Raw genomic sequence first — 27,045 nt, 5'->3', positions numbered from 1 at the left:
GGATGCTTAACCGACTGAGCCACCCAAGCGCCACATGCATTTTTATCACTTTTAAGAATAAAAATTGACAGCTAAGAGGCACCATGACATAAATCGGTAACAAATCAGAAAATGCAAAATCGGCTTTGTCGTGTATGGTGTTATGGCATACTGCCATATGGCACAGAGAGATTCTAAGTTCCTCTGGTTGTCCTAAACTCTGTATTCATGAAAGGTCACTAACTCCAACGTCATGTGAATGCATCCCATGTTGGTGAGGACGCTCATCAGCATGGTGTCCTCACCTTGTCATTCTTACCACTAGACTAATGTCAGACCTTCCATGGAGGGTGCGGCACACTGACGATGACCTGCCTTTCGGCATTTAACCAGCTGGACTCTCCCCCAGCATCTTTTTATCTGACACAGAAGAATACGGAACATGGGAATGGGGCTGAGACATTTAAGATTCCAACCCCGTTCCAGCATTTTTTCCCCACGGAGTCAGAACCTTAGATCATACAGCCGTTCTGCTCTCTTAGTCAAACAGTGGAACGAGGGAAGGGGGGACAAGAGGAGTGACTTCTAACTTTTACATTCTCTTTTCTTTATTTCATTCATTTCTCATTTTATTGTTTTAAATCTTTTTTTTTTTGAGAGAGAGAGAGTGTGCACACGTGTGCACACATGAGCAGGGGAGGGGCAGAGGGGGAGAGAGAGAGAATCTCAAGCAGACTCCATGCTCAGTGCAGAGCCTGATGTGGGGCTTAATTCCATGACCATGAAATCAACACCCAAGCTGAAATCAAAAGTCGGACACTTAACTGACTGAGCCACCCAGGCACCCCTAATTTTTAGTTTTATCATTCATTGAGCACTTAGTATGTGCCGGGTTCCTTTGCTACATGAGCTTTAAACTTTACAAAAACATGGTGAAGTTTGCTCAGGTTCAATATTGGTAGTGAAGAGCCAGAGTCAGAATTCAGGCCCACGTCTGACGAATCCAAAGACAAACGCTTAATCCCTGGGATAAACAGATTCTACCCCCTCAGGCCATTGTACCTCTTTTCTTTAAAAAAAATTTTTTTTTAATTTTTTTAACGTTTATTCGTTTTTGATAGAGACAGTGAACGGGAGAGGGGCAGAGAAAGAGGGAGACACAGAATCCAAAGCAGGCTCTAGGCTCTGGGCCATCAGCAGAGAGCCCGATGCGGGGCTCAAACTCACAAACTGTGAGATCATGACCCGAGCAGAAGTCAGATGCTTAATCGACTGAGCCACCCAGGTGCCCCCATTGTACCTCTTTTCTAAACAACATATTTTTTGTGTTTTCTTATTTTCCCACGGAATATATGCTTATACATCTATATCCCTCCTTATTCTTAAAGGTAAACTATGTGTTTATGTGTGTGTAGAAAACAAAATACTACTCCAGGTTGCTTTTCCAGGTCCCGTAAAGACAGTAATTATATTTGTTTTGACAATGATCTTGAAGTAACCTGTGGATGCTAACTAAACCTTTAATAGGATATTTAAGATCTACATTAAAATATGTTAATGTGGGGCACCTGGGTGGCTCAGTCAGTTAAGCGTCTGACTTCAGCTCAGGTCACGGTCTCATGGTTCCTGAGTTCTAGCGCTTGTCGGGCTCTGTGCTGACAGCTCAGAGCCTGGAGCCTGCTTCAGATTCTGTGTCTCCCTCTCTCTCTGCCCCTCCCCTGCTTGTGCTCTGTCTCTCTCTTTCTCTCCAGAATAAATAAAAAACACTAAAAAAATTTTTTTTAAATGTTAATGTGTACATTAGAATGTTTGCTACAATTCATTCATAGCAATATTTATTAGACATTTGTTTAAACTATCCCCCACAAATGCCCTAAGGACATAAGCCCATTTGGGGTGACATTCAGCTACCAAGACCAGCCAACAGAGGGTTGGTTTTATTCAAATTTCACATTTTAACATACTGTACTTTGAAAAACCTTATGGTGCTGGCTTATTTATTTATTTATTGTCCACTAGACTTCCAAGAATCCAGTTGTTAAGTAAATCTTGGTTTTCCCACCTTCAGATGTCACCCTGTGCGAGGAGGCATTCTTCAGGTTTGCTGTTCCTACAAAATTCACCCCTAACTGGCTTAGCATCCTGGCAGACAATTTGCCTGGCACCAGGGTAAATGCGGAGAGTGTGGAAAAGATAAAACGGCAATACAGTTCACAAGAACAAGCTTTCCAGCTACTGAAGTTATGGAAACATCAAAACAAAGATCAAGATATGGTCAAGAAGATCTTCCAAGGTAGGGTAGCCTGAAATAAGCAGATTGATCAGAAATCAAAGACACTCATTTATCATAAACAAGAAGAAGACAATGTACCTGTTTAGTCGTGTGGATGGTGTTTGCCTTTTGGAATTATTCTTGGATTAAAGATGTTTTCACTAAGTGATCATGTAGAAGCTATCCCTAAAACAGTCCTGCATTCTCACCTCCTCAACACCCCGACTTTTTTTGTTTTGAAGCTTATTTATTTTGAGAGAGCCAGAGCGAGTGAGAACAGGGAAGGGGTAGAAAGAGAGGAAGAGAGAGAGAATCCCAAGAGGATCTTTTCTCCCTGGCAGCGCAGAGCCCCACGTGGGGCTCAAACTCACAAACTGCGAGATGGTGACCTGAACCCAAATCAAGACTTGGATGCTTATCCGACTGATCCACCCAGGCACCCCTCTTTTTTCATACCCCAACTTCTTTTTTAAGTGTATGAACACTCTAAAGTGAGAGACAGTTCATGTCAAATACTGGACCTCGGGAATCGCACCTCCACATCCCTTAGCAGTTTTATCAGCATCCCCTCTGTCCTACCTGGATGTCCTTTAGACACGTTGGGTTTTCTCTTTCATTTCCACCAAGAAGCTATGCTGTATTTATTTGTTAATTCTCTCCGGAGAGCCTCCAAGTGTCTTACAGATGTCCTCTCATTAATCCTCACAACATAGCCTATTTTAAAATTACCATTTTAATAGCATATGTTGTGAGGATTAATGAGATGAGGTCTGTAAAATGTTCGGGCTTCTTAGAGAAAAGGGCTGGTGAACACCAAGTGCTCTCATGTTTTAATGTTTTATAAAGAATCTTCTTTAGAAACTGTGTGGGCACCTGGGTGGCTCCGTCAGTTAAGCGTCCAACTTCGGCTTGGGTCATGATCTCACAGTTCATGTGTTCGAGCCCCACGTCAGGCTCTGCGCTGATGGTGCAAAGCCTGCTTGGGATTCTCTCTTTCTCCCTCTCTCTTCCCCTTCCGCACACACACTCTCTCTTTCAAAATAAATGAATAAAAAAAAAAAAAAGAAAGAAAATAAAAGAAATTGCATGGGGTGTGTGTGTGTGTGTGTGTGTGTGTGTGTGTGTGTGTGTGTGTGTGTACAGAATCCAAAGGGGAAAAGGAAGCTGCATCCAGTGTGGACTATAGCTTTAGGATACACAGTGGAAAGAGTTCTGATGTCAGTTAGCATTGGGAAGGCATGCCTGAAAGAAGGAAGGTTTCATGATGCAGACGATGTCAGTGAGAAACCCATCTGCTCTTTACCTGTCACTAGTTAGATGACCGTGGAGTCCTACACTTCCTGAAAAGCTTCCACCATCTGAAACTGAGGCAGCAGATTTTAGGACACTGAGATCTTTGACAGCTGAATGCTTTCACTTGAGCAAAGAGTAAAGTTTTCTTCTGTTTTTGGCAAACAAAATGTATTCTTTGAAAGTATAATTAGCCCCGAAGCAGGAAAAAAAGGGGGGGGGGGGCGGTGAGCGGGTGGGATACAGAATCAGAGACTGTTAGAATTGGAAGGGGCCACATTCTCTGTTTCATAAATAAGGACATTTCATCCCCAAAAGATGAACTGACTTGCCTTAGGGCTTACAGACAGTAAATGACTCATGTCATTAATGGAAATGTTAGATACTCCCTCTTAGGTTTATGTCCTAGCTCGTTACCAAATTATTCTCTAAGCCATATGGATCCTACCATTCTTTGTCCTCATATTAGTGGGTTTTCAGATCTTCTCTGTAGTAATCCTCAGGTGCTATTTATTTTAAAGACCATTCGTCACACCTAACTCTTCACGTGGGGTATATATCAAATATCAACTAGTGAAAGTTTATATTACAAAATTGCTAACTTGAATACTTATATTTCTACTTTTCTGAAATGTTATGGTTTTAATTTTTCTTAGAAAACAGAGAGTGATGCGTTTATAGTATTTTACTGTTCATTTCCAAAATAGGGCTTTTCACAAAGCTTTGTCGGATGCCTAGAATACATAAAGCATATTATCATTTATAACAAGAAATAATATTTAACTCATTTCTCACCAATAACTAGCATTACTTAACCTTCCTTCACCACCATAAAAAGGAAGGAGAAGGTTATCCTTAAAGTAAATTTATGAAATTCTGGGAGAACCTTCTTTTGCCTCACAGTAGTTTTTTTTTTTTTAAATTTTTTTTTAATTTATTTTTTTAATTAATTAATTTATTTTTATTTATTTATTTTTTTTTTTAAATTTTTTTTCAACGTTTTTTATTTATTTTTGGGACAGAGAGAGACAGAGCATGAACGGGGGAGGGTCAGAGAGAGAGGGGGACACAGAATCGGAAACAGGCTCCAGGCTCCAAGCCATCAGCCCAGAGCCTGACGCGGGGCTCGAACTCACGGACCGTGAGATCGTGACCTGGCTGAAGTCGGACGCTTAACCGACTGCGCCACCCAGGCGCCCCTGCCTCACAGTAGTTTTGTGGTGGTGGCCTTGGAGTATGCATTATGTGAACATCTCTTTGGGCTTTGGCTTTCTACAGATATTGACCTATGTGAAAACAGCGTCCAGCGGCACCTCGGACACACAAACCTCACCTTCGAGCAGCTTCGCAGCTTGATGGAAAGCTTGCCGGGGAAGAAAGTCACCACAGAAGACATTGAGAAGACAGTGAAGACATGCAAATCAAGTGAGCAGATTCTAAAGCTGCTCAGCCTGTGGAGAATAAAAAATGGCGACCAAGACACCCTGAAGGCCCTGATGCACGCCCTGAAGCACTTGAAAACGTACCACTTCCCCAAGACGGTCACTCAGAGCCTGAAGAAGACCATCAGGTTCCTTCACAGCTTCACCATGTACAGATTATATCAGAAGCTATTTTTAGAAATGATAGGGAACCGGGTCCAATCAGTAAAAATAAGCTGCTTATAACCGGAAATGGTCACCGGGCTATTTCCTCACAATAGACCAGATCCAAGGAATGAGTAAACTGTTTCTCAGGCACTTGACGGGGGTGCAATGATTTCTTTCTCATCACCAAGGACTAGATTTGGCCACAGGGCACAAAAAGAAACAATGGTGTGGAGAAAGAACTAACATCTCCCCCAAAAGTTCAGTAAACCCCAAATGGTTTATCCAACTGATAGATCTGGTCCACTATCTACTGACTATATTTTCCCTTATTACTGCTCGCAGTAATTCAACTGGAAATAAGAAACTAGATTCCATTGTGCCTTACTAAATATGGGAATGTCTAACTTAAATAGCTTTGAGATTTCAGCTGTGCTAGAGGCTTTTATTAGAAAGCCATATTTTTTTTTCTGTAAAAGTTACTAATATATCTGTAACACTATTACAGTATTTCTATTTATATTCATTCAGATATAAGGTTTGTACATACTATCATCCTAAGGGGAAACTGTGTAAGACAATTTGAGAAAGGAAAATATATATTCTGTTTATAATTATGACAAATGAGAGATAAAATATATTTTTTAATGGAAAGTTTATAGCATTTCTTAATAAGTACTGCCATCCTTCCTGTGTGGAGTATTTTTGTAATGTACTTTTACTTATATAAGTTGTAATATCATTTTTTAGAAAATGCATTACTTAGTCAATTGTTTAATGTTGGAAAGTATATGAAATATAAATTATCTGAATATTAGATGCTCTGAGAAATTGAATGTACCTTATTTAAAAGATTTTATGTTTTTACTATATAAGCAATATCATTAAAGTTTTCAAGTTATTTTTCATTGCTTTTCCTTTTGCTTTTATTTGAATTGGATGTTAAAGGGTCTGAGCCTTTGTAATTTTTCCTGTTCTTTTCTCATTGGACCACCTGAGAATTGTTAAAATGCAGATTCCTGGACCAATTTATTGAGAAACTGGGGTGGGAGGCAGAAACTTGCACTTTCAGTAAGTTCCAAGGTAACACTTACTACATTGAAATTGCAGAATTTCTGAAGTCAAGCTTAGTATACAGGTGGTACAAACCACTTACAACTGTCATGGCTAGCATCGAGAGACCCTAAACTAATTTTTTTTTTTTTTGGTTGCAAGTGATGGAAACGGGCACTGCTTAGTTTGAGGAAGTAATTGGAAGGGTGGGGTATTGGGTTCAATGATGGTAACCCCCCCCAAAATACATTCACATCAGAACCCCCAGAACCTGTGAATGTGACTTTATTTAGAAAAAGGGTCTTTGTTGAGGTAATTAAGTTAAGGATCTTGAGATGAGGAAATAATACTGGTGGGCCCTAAATCCAATGGCAAGTGTCTCTATAAGACACACATAAAGGGGGAAAGACACGGGAGAAGATGATGTGCAGACACAGGCAGAGATGGGAGTGATGGAGCCATAAACCAAGGAACCTAGGGAAGGCAAGGAAGAAATTCTCCCCTAGAGCCTCCATAGGGAGTATAATACTGCTGACAACTTGATTTTGGACTTCTGGCCTCCAGAACTATGAGAGAAGTATTATTAATGTCTATTAAGGAACGAATTCATGTTTTTTAGCCACTCAGTGTGTACTAATTTGCCACAACAGCTACAGAAAACTAATATAGGCTATATCCAAACCACAGAGAAATAACAGAATTAAAATAACTCTGGGACCTTTAGGGGCAGAAGTTCCTACACTTTCTACTAGTCTTTCATTTCTGTATCTTTCAGCTCAAAATTTCAAACTCTTTGGAATAGACACTCTGGTTGTCCTAGATTGGCACTGGTGTAGAGACATGGCCAGTGAGGGTCTGTCTTCTCAGTTGCAATTCCCAAGAAGGGAACATCGCTGTGAACAGGGTCTATTCCATTCCATCATTTTGCAGGCTGCAAACGTATGACTATGACTTAGAGCATGATGTTGGCGCTGATCAGCCCTACCTTTGTGAGATCACATCCGTTATGGCCACTTTGACAGAAGGGCAGATCCAGGTGAATGCCACACAAACTCATAAATCTGGGGAAATGAAAAGCAGAGGCAAAGTCAAGAGACTCAAAACCTGGAGAATCAGAACCCCATCACTGCAATACTTGAAGTGGAAAAAAATCGTGGGAATTAAGTGCTGAAGGTTTAAGCAGCAGAGCATGAGTTAGCAAGGAGCTTGCATTTCCCCTTCAGAAGCTCCAGTTCTTCCATCAGAGTTCCTATTTACAGAAAATGAAATGGCCCGCTGGCACCAGCTAGGTTTAGGAAACATTGGAAAGTTAATGGCATCAAGTATAAATCACTGAAATGCTAATTTGATGGGCTTCCCTGGTTGCTACTTTGGGTTCACTCTACCTCAGCCTTATCCTCAAAGGGAGATATGGTGTATGACTTCACGTCTGTTTCTCTTTATTTCTTAACTTTCAATTTTAAAACAACTTTAGAGTTACAGAACCACTGAAAGGATGATGTAGAGTATCCCTAGTGAGCTGTTTTGTAAACTCTGTCTCAATATTGGTCTTTCTGATGTCTTCTCACGAATAGATCAATGTTACGGATCTGGGGGAAGAATATCGCGTAGTTAATGGCCCTTTTCGCATCGTATCAGGGGCCAGTGATATTAGCATGACTAATTACTATTAACATTTACCTTTATAACTGAGTTAGTTTCTATACAGGATGTGAGATATGTATTGAAGCCCTCCCACCCACCTTGTTTACGTATGGTTTGGGTTGTTTCAACATGATTTGTTGAAAAGATGAGTGTTTCTGCATTTAATTACCTTTGCATCTTTCCTAAAAGTCAGTTGATTATATTTGTGTGGGTCTATTTCTGGATTCTCTATTCTGTTCCATTTATCTGTAAATCTGTCCTTTCACCAATACCACTCTGTCTTAATTACTTGCAATTTATAGTAAAGCTGAAAATTATTTCTGATGATTACTCTGTCACGTGGTAGTATACTGGCTTTTTCTTGCCTTTTTGTATGTCTCATTTTTTTTTTTTTTTATTAAAAGCCAAATGTGTTGAGTAGGTCAGTGGAAATCAGGGTAAATAGTTTATATACCTGGATATGGGCATGCCTTTCCTTCTTCTAGAATTGTAATGGAAGGCTTTGCATTAATCGAGTTAGTAATTCACCAATTTTGTCCAATTCTTTTTCTTTCTCTTCCTTCCCTTCCCTTCCCTGCCCTTTCCTTCTCTTTCTTTTTTTCTTTTTGCAATGGTGATACTCAGTGCATCAGAGCTTTCAAATTCCTATAGATAGTTTGTTTCCAAGGTGGTGGATGTGTATTAGGGCAATGCTTGTTTGAGTTTTAGATCTTCCTCTTGAGCTGCTCCTCAAAAATCTTCTGTCTGAAAACAAACAAACAAACAAACAAACAAAACACGGCGCTTGGGTGGCTCAGTCAGTTGAGCATAGGACTTCTGCTCAGGTCATAATCTCATGGTTTGTGGGTTCCAGCCCTACGATAGGCCTGCTGCTGTGAGTTTGGAGCCCGCTTTGGATCTTCTGTCCCATTCTCTCTGCCCCTCCCCCACTCACACTATCTCTCTCAAAAATAAACATTAAAAAAAAATGCTCTGTCTGCACATTCTTATTCCTTTCCCATCCCTTGCCCAGCAGCATTTTGCTGTTACTCGTCATTTGACGTTCACTGATTGTGGGCTGCACTTAATTCTGCCCCTTGTCCCAAGAATAGACTTTCCTCACATCCTGCTCCCTTTCCTCAGCTATAATGAGTGGGCAGGACCAACATACCAGAACCAGCCAGTTTTCCCTTTCCCCTGCTACATTGATGTTTTCATTCGTCTGTCTGGGGGGTCTTACTTCTCCCTACAGGGCTACTGCCCCTCCCTTCAAGATCTTTGGTTCATTCTGATCTATTCTGTGAGTGCTCAATGGAGTTCATGGAGAAAGAGCCTGCAAAAGTGCTGAAGGAGGTCATCAAGTGGCTGTGATCACTGGTTGACCTGAGAGCTGAACAGAAGGCAACTGGAGACTCCTCACCTAGTCCCCTGTCCTTGGAACATACGTTCTTCCCACCATTCCCACACTAGGAGCCATTTCTAGGGTAGCCCAGGAGAGCAATGGGTTATTGGGACCATCTGGACTGAATGCACAACAGATCCCCCATTAAGGCCTCTATATAAACGTTAAGAATCTGGCGGGCAGGTGCAGAGATCTACTCATCTTACAACTACCCAAGACAAGCCTTGTATGTAATTCTCTTACTAATTAAGACTGACACCTACCACCTAGAGTGGTCTGTGTCTTTCTTCAGTCTCCCCTTGCTCTCCATGTATGGGGACCAATTTCTGATTTCACCTGAGAAGCTCCCAAGGTTGCAAAGCAACAAAAAGGGTGCAGACCCCTTCAGTTTCTGCAGCACCCAGTTCCACTCTATTCCACCAGCCCACACATAGCCTTAACCAACTTCTGAGCTATCCTAGCTGAGCTCTTCCGATTCATGTTCAGTTGCATCTACCCCCCAGAGAAGCACATATTTGTGTGCCCTCTCTCCCTGGAATCACTATCTCTTTTTAGATTTGGGGCCATATTTGTTCTGTGACCTCAGGTCTCTCATGAGTGGTTGGCTTGTTTGTTTGTTTTAAGTTAAGACTATTTTTTAAGAGAAGTTTTGGGTTCACAGAAGAATTGAGAGGAAGGTACAGAGATTTCCCACATCCTTCCTGGGCCTGCACATGCACAGCCTCCCTTACTATCAACTTGCCCCACCACACTCATGTGTTTGTTGCAACTGATGAACCTACACTAACACATCATTATCACCCAAAGTGCACAGTTTACATTAGGGTTCACTCTTGGTGTTGTAGAGCCAATGTTTGTTTTTTTTTTTAAGTCATGAAAGTGAATTTAATTTGTTTTTTTTTGTCATAAATTTGAGAACAACACTAATTCCATGTCTCTACATTCTTCCCAGGAAGAAGCTAGAACTGGTCAATTCTGTTGTTTAAAAATTTGATATGACAGTTTGGGTGGGAGTTTAAACTATCCTCATGAGTACAAACGCACTGTGTCCCCTTGTTCATCCAGAAACCTACACCAGTTGTGAAGTATTTTTGATGGATTAGTATTGTGGACTAAAGAATACAGACTGAGAAATAATTTTGAAATCCTTATTCTAGACTGGTCATGTAAAATATTCTATGAAGTTTTTACTTATGAACCAGGATTTTCTATTCTACTTATTTTATTAAGTATCTTATTCAATAGACTATCCAGTATTTTATTCATATGTTGAAAATCTAATTTGTTAATTCATTGAAAATAATATTTTTGAGTGCCAAATTATAGTACTCAATACAGTGTACTTTATACCCAGTTCTTTTTTCTTTTTTTTTTAACATTTATTTATTATTGAGAGACAGAGAGAGAGCATGAGCATGGGAGGGGCAGAGGGAGGAGGAGACAAAGAATCCAAAGCAGGTCCAGGCTCTGAGCTGTCAGCACAGAGCCCGACACGGGGCTCGAACTCACAAACCGTGAGATCATGACCCTGAGCTTACCCAGGAAGTTGGCCTGAAGTCGGATGCTTACCCAACTGAGCTAACCAGGCGTGCCAACTTTATACCCAGTTCTAAGCAAGAGATAAAGTGGCAAGCCATCATTACTCCCAGGAGCATAGTTTTGGGTTGTTTTAATTTGCTATTGGTGAAACCATCCCTGTCAAACACAAAAGTGTTTATGCTTGGGTGTATAAATCTGTGTAAGAGAAAGGGAGAGCTTTGAGAACAGAAAACTCTATGCTTTTCTTTGCCAATGGGGAGACTGGTAGCCCTGGAAGTAGCTTCTTTTCAAAATACTTTGTGCCTTTGGAGATGTTTCCTAACTGATACCCAAACTCAATCTAAGGGATAAACTTTTATTATTATCTTCCCTTGATCAAAGCTCAAAACAGAGGCTGACGCCAGTTCAATTACTGTATGATTGTTGATATTGAATACAACTATACTCTCTAATTCTTTGACTTTCTTGCTGTTATTTTCCAAATTTCTCTTTCCTCAAACCTAGGAAGCTATAAAACAGGAATTTAATAGTAATAATAACCAGAAGCAATTATTTCTGCAGCTGAGTTTAAACACATCTGTCCTGAAGATGGTTCTAAGAGAGTTGGAGAGACAGGATATACACGTGGCAGAGTAATTGCTAATGCCAGATGATATATACTTAGTACCAATTGAATTGCATAAACATGGCACATTCATCAAATGTCATCTCTGAAGCCCAGGGCAGGCCAAGAAGCAGTAACTTCAGCTAGGTCTTGTGGTCACATCTAGGCAGAGAGAAGGAAGTGGGATGTAGACATAAGGAATTGTACTGGAAAAGCCATAGTGGCTAAAATGTACATAACATGTTGAGGAAACATTGTCTAGACTCATGTAGTTTATATAAAAATTCAAAGAGTAGAATAAAATAGCTCAAAGAAGTTTATTATAGCACACTGTGGGTTGTAAAACTAACTGCTTTATCTACCCAGAACTCTGGTTTAGTCTGGTCAGCACCACCTTCTTTTAGGGAATTGCTCTCTCCCACCCCCACCCCCAACTCAACCACATAGTTCCAATGGGGTCTGACAATAACAGCCTCTGTTTCTGTGCACCCAACTCTTCCCATTGTTACACCAGGGCATTCAGTGAGAGACCTTCCTTAGAATGTCTGCATTTGGAATTAAAGGCAATTTTTTTTCTGTACAATGAAAATCTATAAAAGTGTGATCCTAAAGTTGCCAGAGGCCACAGAGAAAGGGAGCTATCAGAGAGAACTAGGAAAAAGAGACAAGCAAAGAAGCCTGATGATGTTCAAGCCCCTGGTTCCAGCCACATCTTTTCTTCCTGTTAGTTTCATGAACCATTGACCTTCCCTTCTTACCCAAGCCAGATTCTGTAATTCATAAACAAGAGTCCTGATTAATATATAGAGTAAATAAGCTGTCCTTGATTGCCAGACAAAGGTATTTGGATTTGGGGAGCTAACTGCAATGACTGTGAGGTTCTATCCTTCTGATAATCTTCAATTTCATAATATTTACTTATAAACACAGTAGGAACCATTGAAGTTTTAAGAAAGGTATTGATGTCTGCAAAGCAGAATTTCGAGATTATTGTGGCAGGAGCGTATAGAATGGATTGGAGTGGGGATAGGCTAGAGACTATTAAACCAGAAGAGCTGACCATTCAAACAGTTCAGCCACGAGGTAAATAGGCAACTCAGACTGCAGGTGGGAGCCCAGAGTGGAAAGGAAAGGTCACAGTAAAGAATCATTAATCTTTCCAGGATAGTCATCAGAGGCGAAGCACCATCACTGGGCATTTGGTTATGACTAACGGATTGAGATTCCTGTCTTTTTCCAAATATTTAATACAAAATAAGTCTCCCATTTCCTTGGGTTTTCTTGAGTCTTTTCCCAGGGAAATCCACCTCATCTTCTGAGACACAAAAGCTTAAGTCATATTTCCACAAAAATCCTTCTAAGTAAAACAAAGACGTTCTTCCAAATTGACATTTCAATAGCAATTTTGGTTTTTCATGACTCACTGACTTCAGACAAGAGGAGGTAAACAGGACAGATCATGCATAAAACCTGTGTCGTTCTCATGGAATCACAGGTTTCTGAAAGACAACACGAGGTCATCTGTTTATCCCTCCTGCCTTGTCCAGCCATTCCTAAACCCTCCTGGAGAGTGATGACCTCTGATTTAAGCACTTTTAAAGCATCTTATTGCTATAGTGATTCCCCCCAACACACATGCACACATGTACACACATGCACACCACACATGCATGTGCACACACACACACACATACACACATGTCCACACACATACACAAGCACACACATACACACATACACACACACACACACACACACACACACACACGCACAGCCAATGGAACCTAATTTCAGGACTTAACAGCTCTCATTCTGACGTTGAGATTGGGTAAAAATGGTGTCTTTAATAGAAACTCCTACTTTCTTGGGATTTTAGAGTAGGTGGCCTTTATAGATTGTTCCATCCTAGTGTTTATCAACCTGACCTAATCAAAGGCATCGCTTGGGATGTTTGTTCAAAATGTACATTCCCTAGCATCCACCCAGGATGAATTTTGAGTCACGGGTCAGGACTGGAGTGCTAGAGCTCTTATTGGGAAATTTTGGGGAATACTGTATGTAATCCTTGAGGATCCAAATGAGGCTGCAAGAAATTAAATTGCACAGCTGCTGTCAGAACTCAGAGCTCCTCAGTCCTATCAAGATTCTTGTTTAACTTTGTGCTTCTCATAACGAAAATGGGGAACCACCAGTTTTCTCTTTTGGAGTGGGTTTAATCCCACTGTGCATGTAACTATCATTGTACTTCACACCTGACAGTTTAACTGTCTCCCTTGATGCTGATGTCATGGAAATAATAACAGCAATAATAATACTCTCTACAATTTACGAAATGCTTTCCTATTAGATCTGAATCCATTTAGGTTTTGAGAAACAATGTTCTATAAAGGCAAAAGCTAGGAAGTCACTGATTCAGCTGATTTGCCCTTGTTTCTACATTGACCGTGGTACTCACAGGAAGGGCCCTTTATTGAGAACTTGTGAGGAACAGAGCCCTACACTTAAGACCATTACAGATATCATCTCATTAAATCCCAATAACCCAGTTATCATATCATCATCATTTTCCTAAAAGCCTACTTCAGCTGAATTCCCCTGACATCCACCATTCTTTTACTGGGACCTCTATTATTGTCTATTTCTTGGGCTGGGTGTAATATTTGCCTGACCTAGTCATAGCTATCTCAAGTCTTATACATCCTTCCAATGGTCTATCTCGATTACATCTTTGGATTTAAGCTTGAGATACCAAACATTACTCCTGAGACAGAGGGACAGCAAGAGTCAAGAAGGAAAAAAAAAACCCACAATTTTGAAAAACAGAAATCCACTAGCCAGGAACCCAAGAGTAATGGTTTTGCATGGAAAACTCCATCTGTTTTTTGTGGGATCTGGATCGTATTTTTCCCTCCAGCCACGGGAATATGCCACTCAAAAGGATCTGCCTTGGATGGTGACAAGATGTACTCTGCCATTAAGCACTCGTGGCAAGGAAAGCATCCAGGATTTGCTTACTAAGAGGCGATGGCAAAAGAAGTAAGCTGTGCTAAAGCCTCCAGAATAAATTTCTGTTTAAATCCAAGCCATGGATTTGAGACTGGGTATAAAAAAACTTAAAGCCAACAGACTGGCACTTGGGTGTAGCTGGCACTGTATGTTCTCCTAATTATTTGAAAATATGCTCTGTTGACTAAGCCACACTTAAAGAATAGGGAATGTCATCATAAAGGTTCTAGAAAAAATAAAATCTGATCAGGTCTTGGAATAAAAGAAAAATAAGAGCAAATTCTACCTCCAGGTAAGTAGTTGTCTTTCTCAGAAGCAGGCCCACGTGGATTAATGAACCTTCAGTAAAGGAAAAAGGGTTTGGAAGTGAGACACACCTAATTTTAAATCCTGTCTCTTCTCCTAAATAGTGTAATTGCTTTGGGGCTCAGCCTCCCTGTCTGCACAACTGATAGAATAAAACCACAGAAGTTTATCCGGTCACCCCACGGAAGTTACTATCACAGCACTTGGCATAGTAGGCAAGTGTTTTTTAAAACCTATTCCTTCGCAAGAGAGAAATTCACATGAGGGATGGCACCCAACCATTTTGTGTGATCATTTGAGGGAAATGAAACACGGGCGTTCCTCCAGGAAACGATGCTGGTTATTTGGTTCAGAGCTGAAACCACTTTACCACAAAATGGAAGAGAGGCGAGATCGGAGAAGGCAGCTGAAGGGACATGGAGGCCTGGCTTTCATTCTGGGCCCCAGACATGCTGGTCCTCCCTGGACAAGTCACCGAAACTTATGGTGTGCCGATGGCAATGGTGCTGTTCAGAGCATCCACACAGCGCACCTGCAGCCGGGATGAGTTTGGACAAATGTGGCACCAGGCCGTTGCAAGCATCGCAGAGACCGCAGATACAGGCGCTGTAGGGATGTTCTTTCTCCCTTCCGACGCGTAGCAGAGATGGTGAATTTTTCAATTACAGTAAGACCCTCTTAAAGACAAAACTCTCTAACAGCCACTGACATTTGAGAGGTTGAGTCAGCATATCCCCCCATAGTCCGATAGTTCGCTGAGTGTTCAGTGAAACCACATCAATCACTTTGACTTCCTTTTGATAAACTGGATAGAAGGAAATCTCGCTCAGAAAGAACCATTCCAATTGGAAATAATCTTAAAGGACAGCTGAAAATAACAATCACTGAACATCTCTCATGTGCCAAGATCTTACCGTTTTATGTGCATTCTCTTAGCAGTTTTCCAAATTAGGGCTTAATATTCCCATTTTAAAGATAAAGGGCTATAGCCCAAAGAGAATAAGTTACATGCCCACCATTTCACAGCAAGTGAGTAACAGAAACTCCATTTGCAATGCATTTTGTCTTTAAGACACCCTCATATCTCATTCCATCACGCTGGCTCAAGGACATTGGGGAAGTCAGAATGGACAATTAAGAAGTACGATGTGAGTACTTTAATGTTGTATTTAATGTTCTCTGCATTTTCTTTTGGCCTTAGTGTTGAGGGGGAAACTAGTTTCACATACTTCTGAGTTTTGCCCACGGATATTTATGTCATGTAGTATCTCCCAAGAAGGTGAGGAGGAATTCAATTCTGACACTAACTAGCCGGAGGCAGCATAGACCTCGCAGGTTAAGGGCAAAGTCCTCCACCAGACTACCTCCATTTCAGAGGTTAGCCACCAGCCGCAAGTCTCAGGGATCTTCAGGCCACAGAAACTTCAGACAGACTGGCTACAAAAGAAAGGGGTGCCCCATGCCCCCAGATTCAATGATTTGCTAGAATGACTCTCAGAACTCAGGAAAGCACTATACTTATGATTATACTTTTTACAAAGGATCCCCCTAGGGGTTAAGATCTGGGAAGGTCCTAGACGTGGAGCTTCTGTGCCCTTTCCCAGGGGAATCACAGGCATCACCTCCCCCCTTCCCCAAACACACACACACACATCACAGCAATAATGTGTATACTAACCAAGAAGCTCCACTGTCTAGTTTTTACTGGGGTTTCATTCCATGAGCATGATTGATTGGGCTCAATTTCTAGCCCTCCTCCATGCCACAGATGTCAAGGAAGCTCAAAGTCCCAACTCACTAATCAACATGGTGGGTCTTTCTTGTGACCAGCCCCTATGCTACAATTAAGTAGGGGCCTACTGGGAGCCATTTCATTAACATAAAAATGATACTCTTCATCACTTGGGATAGTCCATAGATTAGAGTCTCCTTCCCAGTCAAATTCTTTATTGTAATGCCATCACCCTGTGCCATCCCAGTCCCCAGATTTGTTCTGTTTTCTAGCACCTTCAATTCTATCAGAGATACTACCCACCACCCTTTAAGCCTGCCACAGCTGAACATCTGTAGATTTCTTTGGCTCTGTCTTTCCTTTGTCCTTCTCAAGTAGCCTAATTTCCCCTGGGCTGATTTTCATCTCTAGGTTTCCTAGATTCATCCTCTCCTCTCCACTTCTACTACCACCATTACCACTGCCATTTAGAATCCAAACCGTCAGGATCCTAAGTTGTTGTGGAACTTCCTGAGGAAAAGTACACAGTATGGTAATTGGAAGGAGTGCTGATTCTAGAGTCTTGAGTGTGAAGTCGAGCTCAACTGCAGGCTACAGATACATCGTAGAGTCACTGCATAGGGCAGAGATGTGAAGGGTGCAGCACATAGATACTTATACACAGAAAGTCAGATCTGCAGTTAAATGGGTATTTTTCACACTTACCACACATTTCTCTAAACCCATCCTTTTTAAGGCACTGTATTAATTTCTTATTACCACTGAAACAAATTGGCATGAACAGGGGTTTAAACAATATGAATTCATTTTCTTATAGTTTTAGAGGTCAGAAGTCCAAAATGAGTTTCACTAGGCTAGACTGAAGGTGTTGGCAAGGGTGTGTTCATCCTGGATGCTCTGGGGTAGCACCTGTTTCCTTGTCTTTTCCAGCTAGAGGCCACCTGCATTCCTTGAGTCTTTTCTCCATCTTCAAAGCCAGCTGAATTGGGCCAAGTCCTTCTCATGCTACCATCTCTCTGGTTCTCCCTCCTCTGCCTGTTTCTTCCACAGTTAAGGGCCCATGTGATTACATTGGGTCCACCTGAATAATCCAAGCTAACTCCTCATTTTAACATCAGCTAGTTAACAACCTTAACATCTCTGAACCCTTACTTCCCCTTGGCCATATAAGGTAACAGAAATTATTCCCAGGGATTAGGAAATGGACATCTTTGGCAAGGGAGGGCATTACTCTGTCTCATGCCAAGTTCAGGTGAAATATTACCTATGAAGCTTATCCTGATGACTCTCATTTATATTGCTCTCTTCCCTCTAATTCAGTAGTTTCCAATTTTGTCAGCTGCAACACTTCAAAAAATATTGATGTTTGGGTTCCGTTCTTGAGTCTGGGGGATTAAATTGGTCCAAGGTGTGACCTGAGCAAAGGACATTTTTACAAAACTCCCTTAATCATTCTAATTTGCAGCCAAGATTGAGAACCACTGCTCCAGTAAATGTCTGTGTTTTCATCTTATCTGTCAATGCAGAAAGGAGGTATCACGTGATAATTAAAAGGAAGACTGCACAATGCCTGCATTCATATCTCTTGGCTCCACTTCTAACTAGTGGTCAGACCTTGAGCTGTTTAAGCAATCCCTCAGTGCCTGTGCTTCTTCACTTGTAAACTGGAAGGAAAAATAAGGCCCCCTAGAGTTGTTGAGAAGGTTGAATAATTCAATGTATATAAAAGTGTTTAGTAGCCTTATCTTTGAAACTTACCTAAAAGCTTTGCCTGGGCATAACCAGCCACTCTTTCTGTGGTTCTCAAAAAATACTTGTTATTTGATGGATAGAAAACAAGCAAGTGTGGCCAAACCACATGATTGCAGTTCTTTGAGCCATAAATCTTATTTTAGTTTATTTTTAGAATAGTTCTGTCATATCTTTGCTCTCCAAATATCTTCAACCAGTGTAAGCTGAATGCACATTAGAATCTTTTTGGAAGCTTTTTAAAAGTAGTAGGCCTAGGATCCCCCTCCTCCCTGAGATATTAGCTCAACTGGAGCCCAGGCATCAGTATCTTTTAGCTCTCTAGGTAATTACAATACAGAGCAAAGGATTAGAATCTCAGACCTGGACTAGATGCCCACAACTGTTGTACTCTGAGTACATGTAACAAAGGTAATGACTTATGCCTGGGAATGACTAGGAAAGAGTGTAATAAAAGGGAAGTAGGAAAGGGAAAGGACTTAAAAAGAGAAAAAGGAAGGGAAAGAGGGAAAGGGAGAAATAGAGGGGAGAGAGAGAGAGACACACGGAGACACACACACACACACACACACACACACACACACACACACACACACACAGAGAGAGAGAGAGACCAGAAACAGAGAAAGTAAGGAAAGAAAGATGGTCAAGTACACCTAAAAGGTATGTCTTGATGACTTCTTCATACTCATGCTATGTGTTAACTATGTTCTTCCATCCCAACTGGGTCTTAAGGAGAGATGGGTATCCATGAACAGAATCTCAATAGAGAAGTGGAAATTCTATGCCCTTCCAGAGTATGTACTCAAAATATATTTCAGCAAACATGAATCCAACAGCAGCACAGATTTGTTCTGTGGCTATTCAGGTAAGTAGTTCTAGAAGTTGTGTTAAAAAAAGACTAAGCTGAAAGTTTGGGGCTATCCCTTAATTCCAGAGAAGAAATTCCTTGCTCATCCTGAGTAGCACACAGGTCACTCTGGGGATCGCAAGGAACATGAGTCAGAGGAGACAATTACTCAAGAAAGTTACCCAATCTCCTAACATCCGGTGGTGGAGAGAGGCTTTGAGTAACCTCAAGGTGACTCCCAGGCAGGTGGCCACAGCACAAAGACATTTCCTATCGGCTGCAAAAGGATCTATACCAAAAATCACGTCATCACTTGAATTTACTTACCTGTTATGATTTAGAAAATCTTTTCCCGCTTATGATCTTACCTGATTTTTTTTTTTCAGGGGCAAAATAACCTTTGTAAGACACATGGGTTAAATATTATCCCCATACTGGTGATGAAGACTCAAGTCTTAGGCAATGAGTGACTGAATGATAGAGATAATCCTCTCTCTTTTCAGAATGCACCCTTCCTTAAGAAAAGCATAATTAATCATGGTATAGATGATTATAAAATAAACAGTAAGAATTCAGCACCAGGAGGGCACCGGTGAGGGTCCATCTAAGAAAACTCCCTAAGGAAAGGTGAGCCTGGGGAGGGGTTTTGATACAGCAAGTTCCACTGGGAAATGGAAACTTAACATAGACAGTATATTTAGCCAGCAAAAGATTATATATAAGATACCACTACATATATATTTCTGGAGTGAACATGAAATCTCACTTACCAAATGTTACCATGTTAAAAGTCAGTCACTTTATTAATACTAGTGACTGATTACTAAATATCTGAGTAGCAGAATAGGACAAGATTCTTGACATGCACTAACAGTCCAACTCTAACAACTGCCCTACGATATGGGTCTTTATTAAATTATTCTCTATTCATGTACAAGGAGACTGAGACCCACCAGGCCAGGGCCCCACAGCTGGTGGACGGCAGGGCCATGATTCAGACCCAGGTCGCTCTGACTCCCGGCTCATGCTTTTTCCGCTGCTCTACGCCATCTCCTCAAAGCCCATAATTAAGCAAAATAATATGCTCTTCACAAATGAAAAGATCTCATGCACGAAAGTGACGAGACGACTCGTTTGGTTGATGGGCTTCCAAATATGCGGCGGATCCTTTTTCTGGAAACCGCATTTGGCATAAGGGGGCCTAAAGTCCAGACGGTTTTCATGACGTAACTTAAGGTCTCCGTGAATGTCAGCCTTGAGTCTGAAATAGCTCTGAGCCCTCCCATCCTGGCATCTTCCCTGCGACACCCCCCGGTGCCCCCGGCCGAGCTCAGACTGCCCACGGAACCTGCGGGTGGGTGAGCGGACAGTGCCGGCGGGGGTTTGAAACAAGGTACATCATGGTCCCCTCCTCCATCCCAGTAACTATTTCCGACGCTCTCACTCCCTCTCGGAGCTTATTCTCGGCTCCGTAGGACTTCATGTTTGTTTGTTTTGCTTTCAGGTTTAAAAAGGACTCTTAGCAGCAGTTCAAGACTTTTATAAAATTAATCCCTCGTCACTTAGAGCAATCCAGAGGGCTGCTGGAAAGGAATGGCACTCTGCGAGGTGGTGCCTGAGACCGGATTTTGAGTGTGGTCTGGTCTTGCATAAAAGTCATTTTCAAGGTGTTTCTCTTTGTCTCCATTCCTATCTACCTCGTCTTAATCAAACAGCATGTTCCCTCAAGTCATGAAGTCAGCCAACAGTACACCCCAGGGTTCTCATTGCACCCAACAGCCTTACCTGTGAGCCCCAGTGATTCTGCAGCTCCAGTGCCTCGGCAGGTCGCTGTCTCCCTCAGTCTTCCTTGGCCCCGTGCCTTGTCTCCCTTGGGACCCTTTTCCTACCAGGGTTTAGTTTCTGTCAAATGGAAGCAATAAAAAGTAGTGAAAAGGGGCACTGGGATTACAGCCCTAAGAACTCAGTCTGAGTTTACTTGCCTCTGCCCTCACATAGCTGACAGGAGACCACGGACTAGTCAGAAACTCCTGTTCTCATATAGAAAGCAGAGATCACAGTCATATGCGATATGAGTCTGTGACTTATCTCACAGACCTATAGTAAGGATCGGAGGACAGAGTGGACAAAAAAGAACTCGGAAAATGTGAGTGAACTAATGTGCATTAGTTCATTCACTGCCACTCCTGTGACTGGAGGCTATCGCTTTGACAGAGGGGAGGCAGAACCGGAAGAGAATTATTGTGTGTTGCCATGTGATGGAATAAGGTTCAGAGCGTCAAGGGGGCCTGGAGGAGGGATCCTGGCCGATGTCCTGGGTTTGGGGATGCAGCCAGGTGCCAGGAACTATCCCCAGAGGAAGTCAGATATGAGCTCGGCCATGATGGCTGAGTGGGTGAAAACAAAGGCCCAAAGAGCATCTCAGGACAAAAGACCAGCACATATAAAGAGATGCTTATGCTAACGTCAATTTCATCTCCTAAGTGCCAGGGAGGGCACAATGGCTTCAAGTAGATAGTGGAATAAGAAGAAGCATGTTTTAGGAAGATGATTTTAGAGGCCATGGGGCAAGGAAAACATGAGAAAAATTAGTTTTTGTTGTTGTTATTATTATTATCATTATTATGAGATTATCTCTCACATGAGCCTGAATAGAAATTAAGTATGAATTGAGTCAAGAGTTCAGTTATTCTCTGCATGAAGGAAAGAGAGTGAGCCCTGGGGCAAGACTGGGGGGGAAAGAGGACTGGCCTTCGTTCCAAGGCCAGGTGACACCCTGGAGTAGGATAAAGGCTCCCTTTCTAGGGAGTGGAGATTTCTACTATCAGTAACCTCAAGGAGGAGTTGATGCTGGAAAATGAAATGGAGCCCGGGATGACAAAATTTACCTCTGAGCCTGGTCTCAAAGGAGTCTAGATAAGTTCAAGGACATCCTTTTGCAGCAAAAACATCTTTTGTCATAGAAAGACAGCCCTGAAGTCATGCCAGGAAGCCCCTGAGAGGGACCCCAGGAGAAAGCACTTGGGTCTATCATACCTGAGCATCTCCATATCAAATAGCAGTTGCATTTCCCCCTTTCTCTTATCCCAGAGCCATCAACCATGTCATGAAAACTTGTTAACTAACTGGTCTCAGCTGTGCTGAAGCCTGAAGCTTGCCCAGGCCAGAACCATTATTCTGTGAGAATAATACTGTTCACTGAGCATTTTCTATGTGCCAGGAATAGAGTTAGGAGCTTAAGTGGATGACCTTATTTTCTCAACAATCTTGAGATTATAGAACTCCAGTTAACCTCATTTTCCAGGTAAGAAATCTAAGGTGTAGAGCGGTTAGAGAACATGCCCAAGTCCCACAGCTGATATGAGGCATTCTGTCCAGAGATAATTCCATTTGCTGCTACCCTAGACTACCTCCCAGCTATGGCCCAAGTGAGCAATGGCCATACCCGTGCATGGAGTGGATATGAAGGAGACTGGTAGTGTCATGGGGAGCTGTCTGAGATGGAGCAGCCATCATGGGTCCATGGCTGAAAGATGCCAGTACAGGCAATAACACGCATTGACACTGGGGACGGAGGCAGATGTGGCCTGGTGCTTCTTTGACAGCCAGAAAAAAGGTCAGGAAATCTCAGAATGAAACCTAAGCCCCTGGTCACGGTGATGAGTGGTACCAAGCTGCCAGACTTTAGCCTAACCAATGTGGCCGTCTTCATGCCTACTAGCTGGTGAGCCCTGAGGGGCTTCCAGCTTGCCATTGTATGGCCATGAGACCATTTTCACAGAGGAAAACATCAAGAAGTTACAAAGTGGCCCATAATCCAATTTCAAACTTGAAAATTCCCGAGAAAACGCTCCATTCTACTTGGGCCTAAACAAATTACACGCTGACAGCATGCTGTTTTTAGAGTCCTCTGACTTAATGTGCTGTTCTATTATCAACTCCACTGTTACTAATGGATTTTCTTTGGAACTCAATACTCGCAGGGCAAGGAAGAAACTAGCAGCAGCACCAGACGCTTCTTTATTTTATTTTTTTTTAATTTTTTTTTAATGTTTATTTATTTTTGAGAGAGACAGAGACAGAATGTGAGTGGGTTAGGGGCAGAGAGAGAGGGAGACACAGAAGCAGAAGCAGGCTCCAGGCTCTGAGCTGTCAGCACAGAGCCTGACACGGGGCTCGAACCCACGAGCTGTGAGATCATGACCTGAGCCCAAGTCAGACGCTCAACCGACTGAGCCACCCAGGCGCCCCGTCCAGACGCTTCTTTAAAGGCAAACAATATCAATGTCTACCCCAGGGGCCAAAGAGACATGTGGTTGCCTTCAGAACCAGGCCCAAGGGAGCTGTCTGGAGTCTTAGATTCTCAAGGGGAAGCCTCTTCATTTCCACAATCCCTGTAGAATGTTCCACAGTTCACAGATGACCCCACCACTGGAACTTTTCCAAATAAGGCAGTGGAATCTCAAGATCCCTACCACTCAAAATACAGAAATCCAAATTGTCATCAGCAGAAGCATCTGGAAGCTTGTTAGAAATGCAAGATCTCAGGCCCCACCAAAGACATAATAAATCAGAATCACATTTAACAAGATCCCCAGGTGATTTGTGTGCATGTTAAAATTAAGAATCCCAGTTTAAGATTGCTTCAGATCTCTAAAGAGCAAGCACCACATGGGTTGGAATAGCCATATTACAACATTCACTTGCGTATGGGATTGTGCTGCTCAAATAATTAATGAATCCATTAACTACTGACATCTCAACATGTGTCCCCTGCTCTGCTAAACACTGTTGGTGATACCAAAAAAAAAAAAAAAAAAAAAAAAAGTCAAGATATGATTCCTGTTGACTGCATGCTTACAATTCTGTCGGAGAAAGAAAATATACACATGCTCAGAGTGACCTTTCAGAAAAGGAATAATGACCCTAGCACCGTTCTACATAAAATAACTACGATTCCCCAGTGCGAACTGGGTGACGTCTACCCTACAGCGGAGCATCAGAAGCCTTCAAGAGCTCAGAGCACACCTTCCTCCCCCACCTTATCCACAGACACAGCCTTCCCCCCCGTGCTTTGTCCCAGCCACGCTGAACTTGAAATTCCTAGGTGAAAACCTTGCTCCTATGTCCATGCCTTGCCCTTGCAGAATGACCCCACCCCTTTCTGCCCTTCCCCCTTTTTTATGATCTCACCATTGAATTTTTTAGACTTAACACAAAAAGCTTTTCTTTGTTTTCAAATTTGAGGGAATTGTTGCCCTTCTTGAGTATTCCCACTGCAAGTTCTGTCTATGACTGTTTCCTAGGTATAAAGGTCTGATTGAAAGAAATAAAAATGGTATATGAAACAGCTATAAATCATTAATGCAATCCATCACATCACCATCTTCACCTCAGACACACCTAAGAGCCCAGTCCCAGGATGTATGCGCCCTGATCCTTCTCCCTCAGACGTCCCTCCACATCATCGGACCTGGTGGCTAAGCCCAGTGGGAACTAGAAGCTCAGTCCTAGGCCTGGGATAGCCTCCCACACCTTCTTATTTGGGAGACTCCTGCACATCCTTTGTATCTCATCTCAAATGCAACATTACTGAGCTTCCCCCACTTCCCAGAAGCATACTGGTCCTTCTCATCTCAGTTCCAACATCACTTCGTACCTGTCTCTATCGAAGAGCTTATCTGCTTGATTGTGTACCTTTGCTTGCCTGTCTCTCCCACCTGACTTAGTTTTTCTAGGACAGAGACTTGTCTTCTAAGGCATGAATAGGACTGTTTGTGCATTCTCAGTGTTCTGCAAATGTCTGGCACCAAATAGACCAGTGCTTCCCAACCCCTGCTAATTAATCATCAGAATCAACCACATGTCACACCCATATGCTTGTGCTTCATCCCAAAAGATCCTGCTTCCACAAGTCTAGGATATGGTTCGGGCATCTGTATTTTTCAAATGCCCCCCCCACCCCCTGATAATTCTATGTGCCACCAAGATTTAGAAACACTGCAGTAGGCCCATACTAAAGTTTGTTAATGACGGAATTATCCATCCTCTACCCCTGGGCATGACTCCTTGCCTTTCTAGATAAACCTGAGGTCCCTTGATTGGATTGCCTTGGTCCTTCCTGGCTAGATACACACCTTATACCTATTCACATCCTGATATCACTACACTGATATGTACTGAGCAGTATATGTACCTATGGGCTCAATTGTGTGTGGCCATCTTTATGTGTAATTGGAGGCAGACAAGAAAATGATGGATATGTAATTGCAATAGAATAATGGCAGAGACCTTTCAGGCACACCTAGTTTTCCCTGTCCAATGTTCTCAAGATATCATGCCCATACTTCTATAACATCATCCCTTAACTTCCCTAGAATGAGCATATCTGTGCTTGAAGTAGACTGTGCCCCAGCTAGACTCCTTGAAGGCAGGCTCTTCTCTCTGGTGCTGTTACCTCAGCTCCTATTCCAGTGCCTGCCACAAAATAAGTGCTCAGTAGAGGTCTAATGACTCCCTGATTCCATGAAGACTGAATGTCTGAATAAATGAATGAATGAGAGGATTTGGATTGATGGAAAGGAGGAAGAAAAGCATTCCCACAGGAGTGAGGATTCAGAATCAAGGTGTTCACAGGTCTGGAGAAGAGAATGAGCTTGGTACATAAGACAACTGGATAAGTTTTTGAAGATAGCTCCTCCTCTTTGGAGAAAGTCGGAGGCCTCTGTTGTTCCTTCCCATGGGATTTCTAATAATGGACTGTTGTCCTGTGCAGGAGGGAGGTGTCCTGGGAGTCAAGCAGAGTTATTCCTAACTCTGCTATAGGATTTCTGTGTTGCTATCAATAAAGGGAAGAAAGAAAATGAAAGAGAATATTTACTTAGTATCTATTTTGCGTCTGACACTTTGCTTATGTTGTTTCCCTGGATAGCGAGGACAGCTTCTTGTGCTATTACTGCCACTTGTCTGGTGATGGAAATTAAAGTAAAAGAGTTTAAATGACTCTGACAACTTGTTCTTTTCCCTGTGTACTTTGCTGCTTCCATTCACTTAAGCTATCTGGGCCTCAGTCTGTACTTGAAATGGATTGTGTTACATGATGTCTTAGGCCTTTTTAGTTCTAAAACCAATGGGTTTACCTTATTGTGGGGTTTCTCAACCTTGAGGCAACTTCCTTTGAAGCCTGTCTATTACTTAGTACTACCCTATGTACCATTCAATAATTGTTTACTGAATGCAAGAATTGAGTTTAATCACCTGGGCAGCTCTGAGAGATAAAGACAGTATAACATTTTGCTCTAGTTAAAAAAGGTTTACTCACCATCCCTAAGCAAACTTTGCATATTCCTGTTTCTTCACTTTTGCTTGTAATTTGCTGTCCACTTATCAAAATGCTACTCTGTCTTCAAAGTCTAGCTCGATTCTCCTCCTCCACCAAGGCCTCTCTGGCTGCCAATGAACCAATCAACATGGAAAGGAGGATGGGATTATCACAGTTAATCTGGGGATGGAGTCAGTCACATCTAAACCTTGGGCTATTCCATAGTTAGGGAACGATGATGGGAGGCTACCTCAGGGTCCGATATATTTCCTCAAGGGGATTTAAAGAAAGAATAGTTGAAAATTGTTCTTCTCTAGACTCTCTGGGCTTCAAAGAACCCCACTATTGCCTTAGAAATAAAATGACTATATCTAGTTTTAAAATTTATATCACCTGTAGCTTTTAGAATTCTTCACAGACTTTTCACAACCAATCTCTGCCATCACATACCATTGAACTTGCACGCACCCAGCTTCCTTACATGGAAGGCATCCCTCTGCCTGGGGTAGTGGTGGAAAATTCCTGAAGAGGACTGACTTCATGCATTACATCTCTGCCTGAGGACATGGTCACTATCTGTGCAAGCAGAATCGCCTGCCTTATGGAAACATTTCTTCCTTTTAATGCACCTTTGTTCACTCTTAGTAAAACAAGATGGACGTAGCATTACGTACCTACAACCAACAAAACTGAAGTGCTTATTCCCATGTACACACGTGTATTATGATCTCTG

General features: G+C 42.1%; 1 protein-coding gene and 1 long non-coding RNA gene across 9 annotated transcripts in view; one reads left to right on the top strand and one right to left on the bottom strand.

Moving 5' to 3' along the window:
- Positions 1-6,035, top strand: part of TNFRSF11B (TNF receptor superfamily member 11b) — a 29,552-nt gene extending 23,517 nt beyond the window's left edge. Inside the window, exons 4-5 of the mRNA XM_019459974.2 lie at positions 2,048-2,272; positions 4,820-6,035. Coding sequence (XP_019315519.2) covers positions 2,048-2,272; positions 4,820-5,208 — 614 coding nt within the window. The 3' untranslated portion in view covers positions 5,209-6,035. The remainder of the gene's footprint in view (positions 1-2,047; positions 2,273-4,819) is intronic.
- LOC109273229 (uncharacterized) overlaps positions 607-27,045 on the bottom strand; it is a 253,369-nt gene continuing 226,930 nt past the window's right edge. For 6 of the 8 annotated variants that reach the window (XR_008419894.1, XR_008419895.1, XR_008419900.1 and 3 more), the window contains one exon: positions 5,564-20,893. This is a non-coding gene — a long non-coding RNA (uncharacterized LOC109273229). Of the gene's footprint in view, positions 4,276-5,563; positions 20,894-27,045 lie in introns of those variants that run through there. The other 2 variants (XR_008419897.1, XR_002082929.2) reach the window with 2 other exon arrangements.

This window comes from Panthera pardus, unplaced genomic scaffold (assembly GCF_024362965.1).
Source record: "Panthera pardus isolate Hobbes unplaced genomic scaffold, ASM2436296v1 HiC_scaffold_7, whole genome shotgun sequence".
NCBI lineage: Eukaryota > Metazoa > Chordata > Mammalia > Carnivora > Felidae > Panthera > Panthera pardus.
Note: the sequence above shows the minus strand (reverse complement) of the source record. Positions and strands in the feature narration are given on the sequence as shown.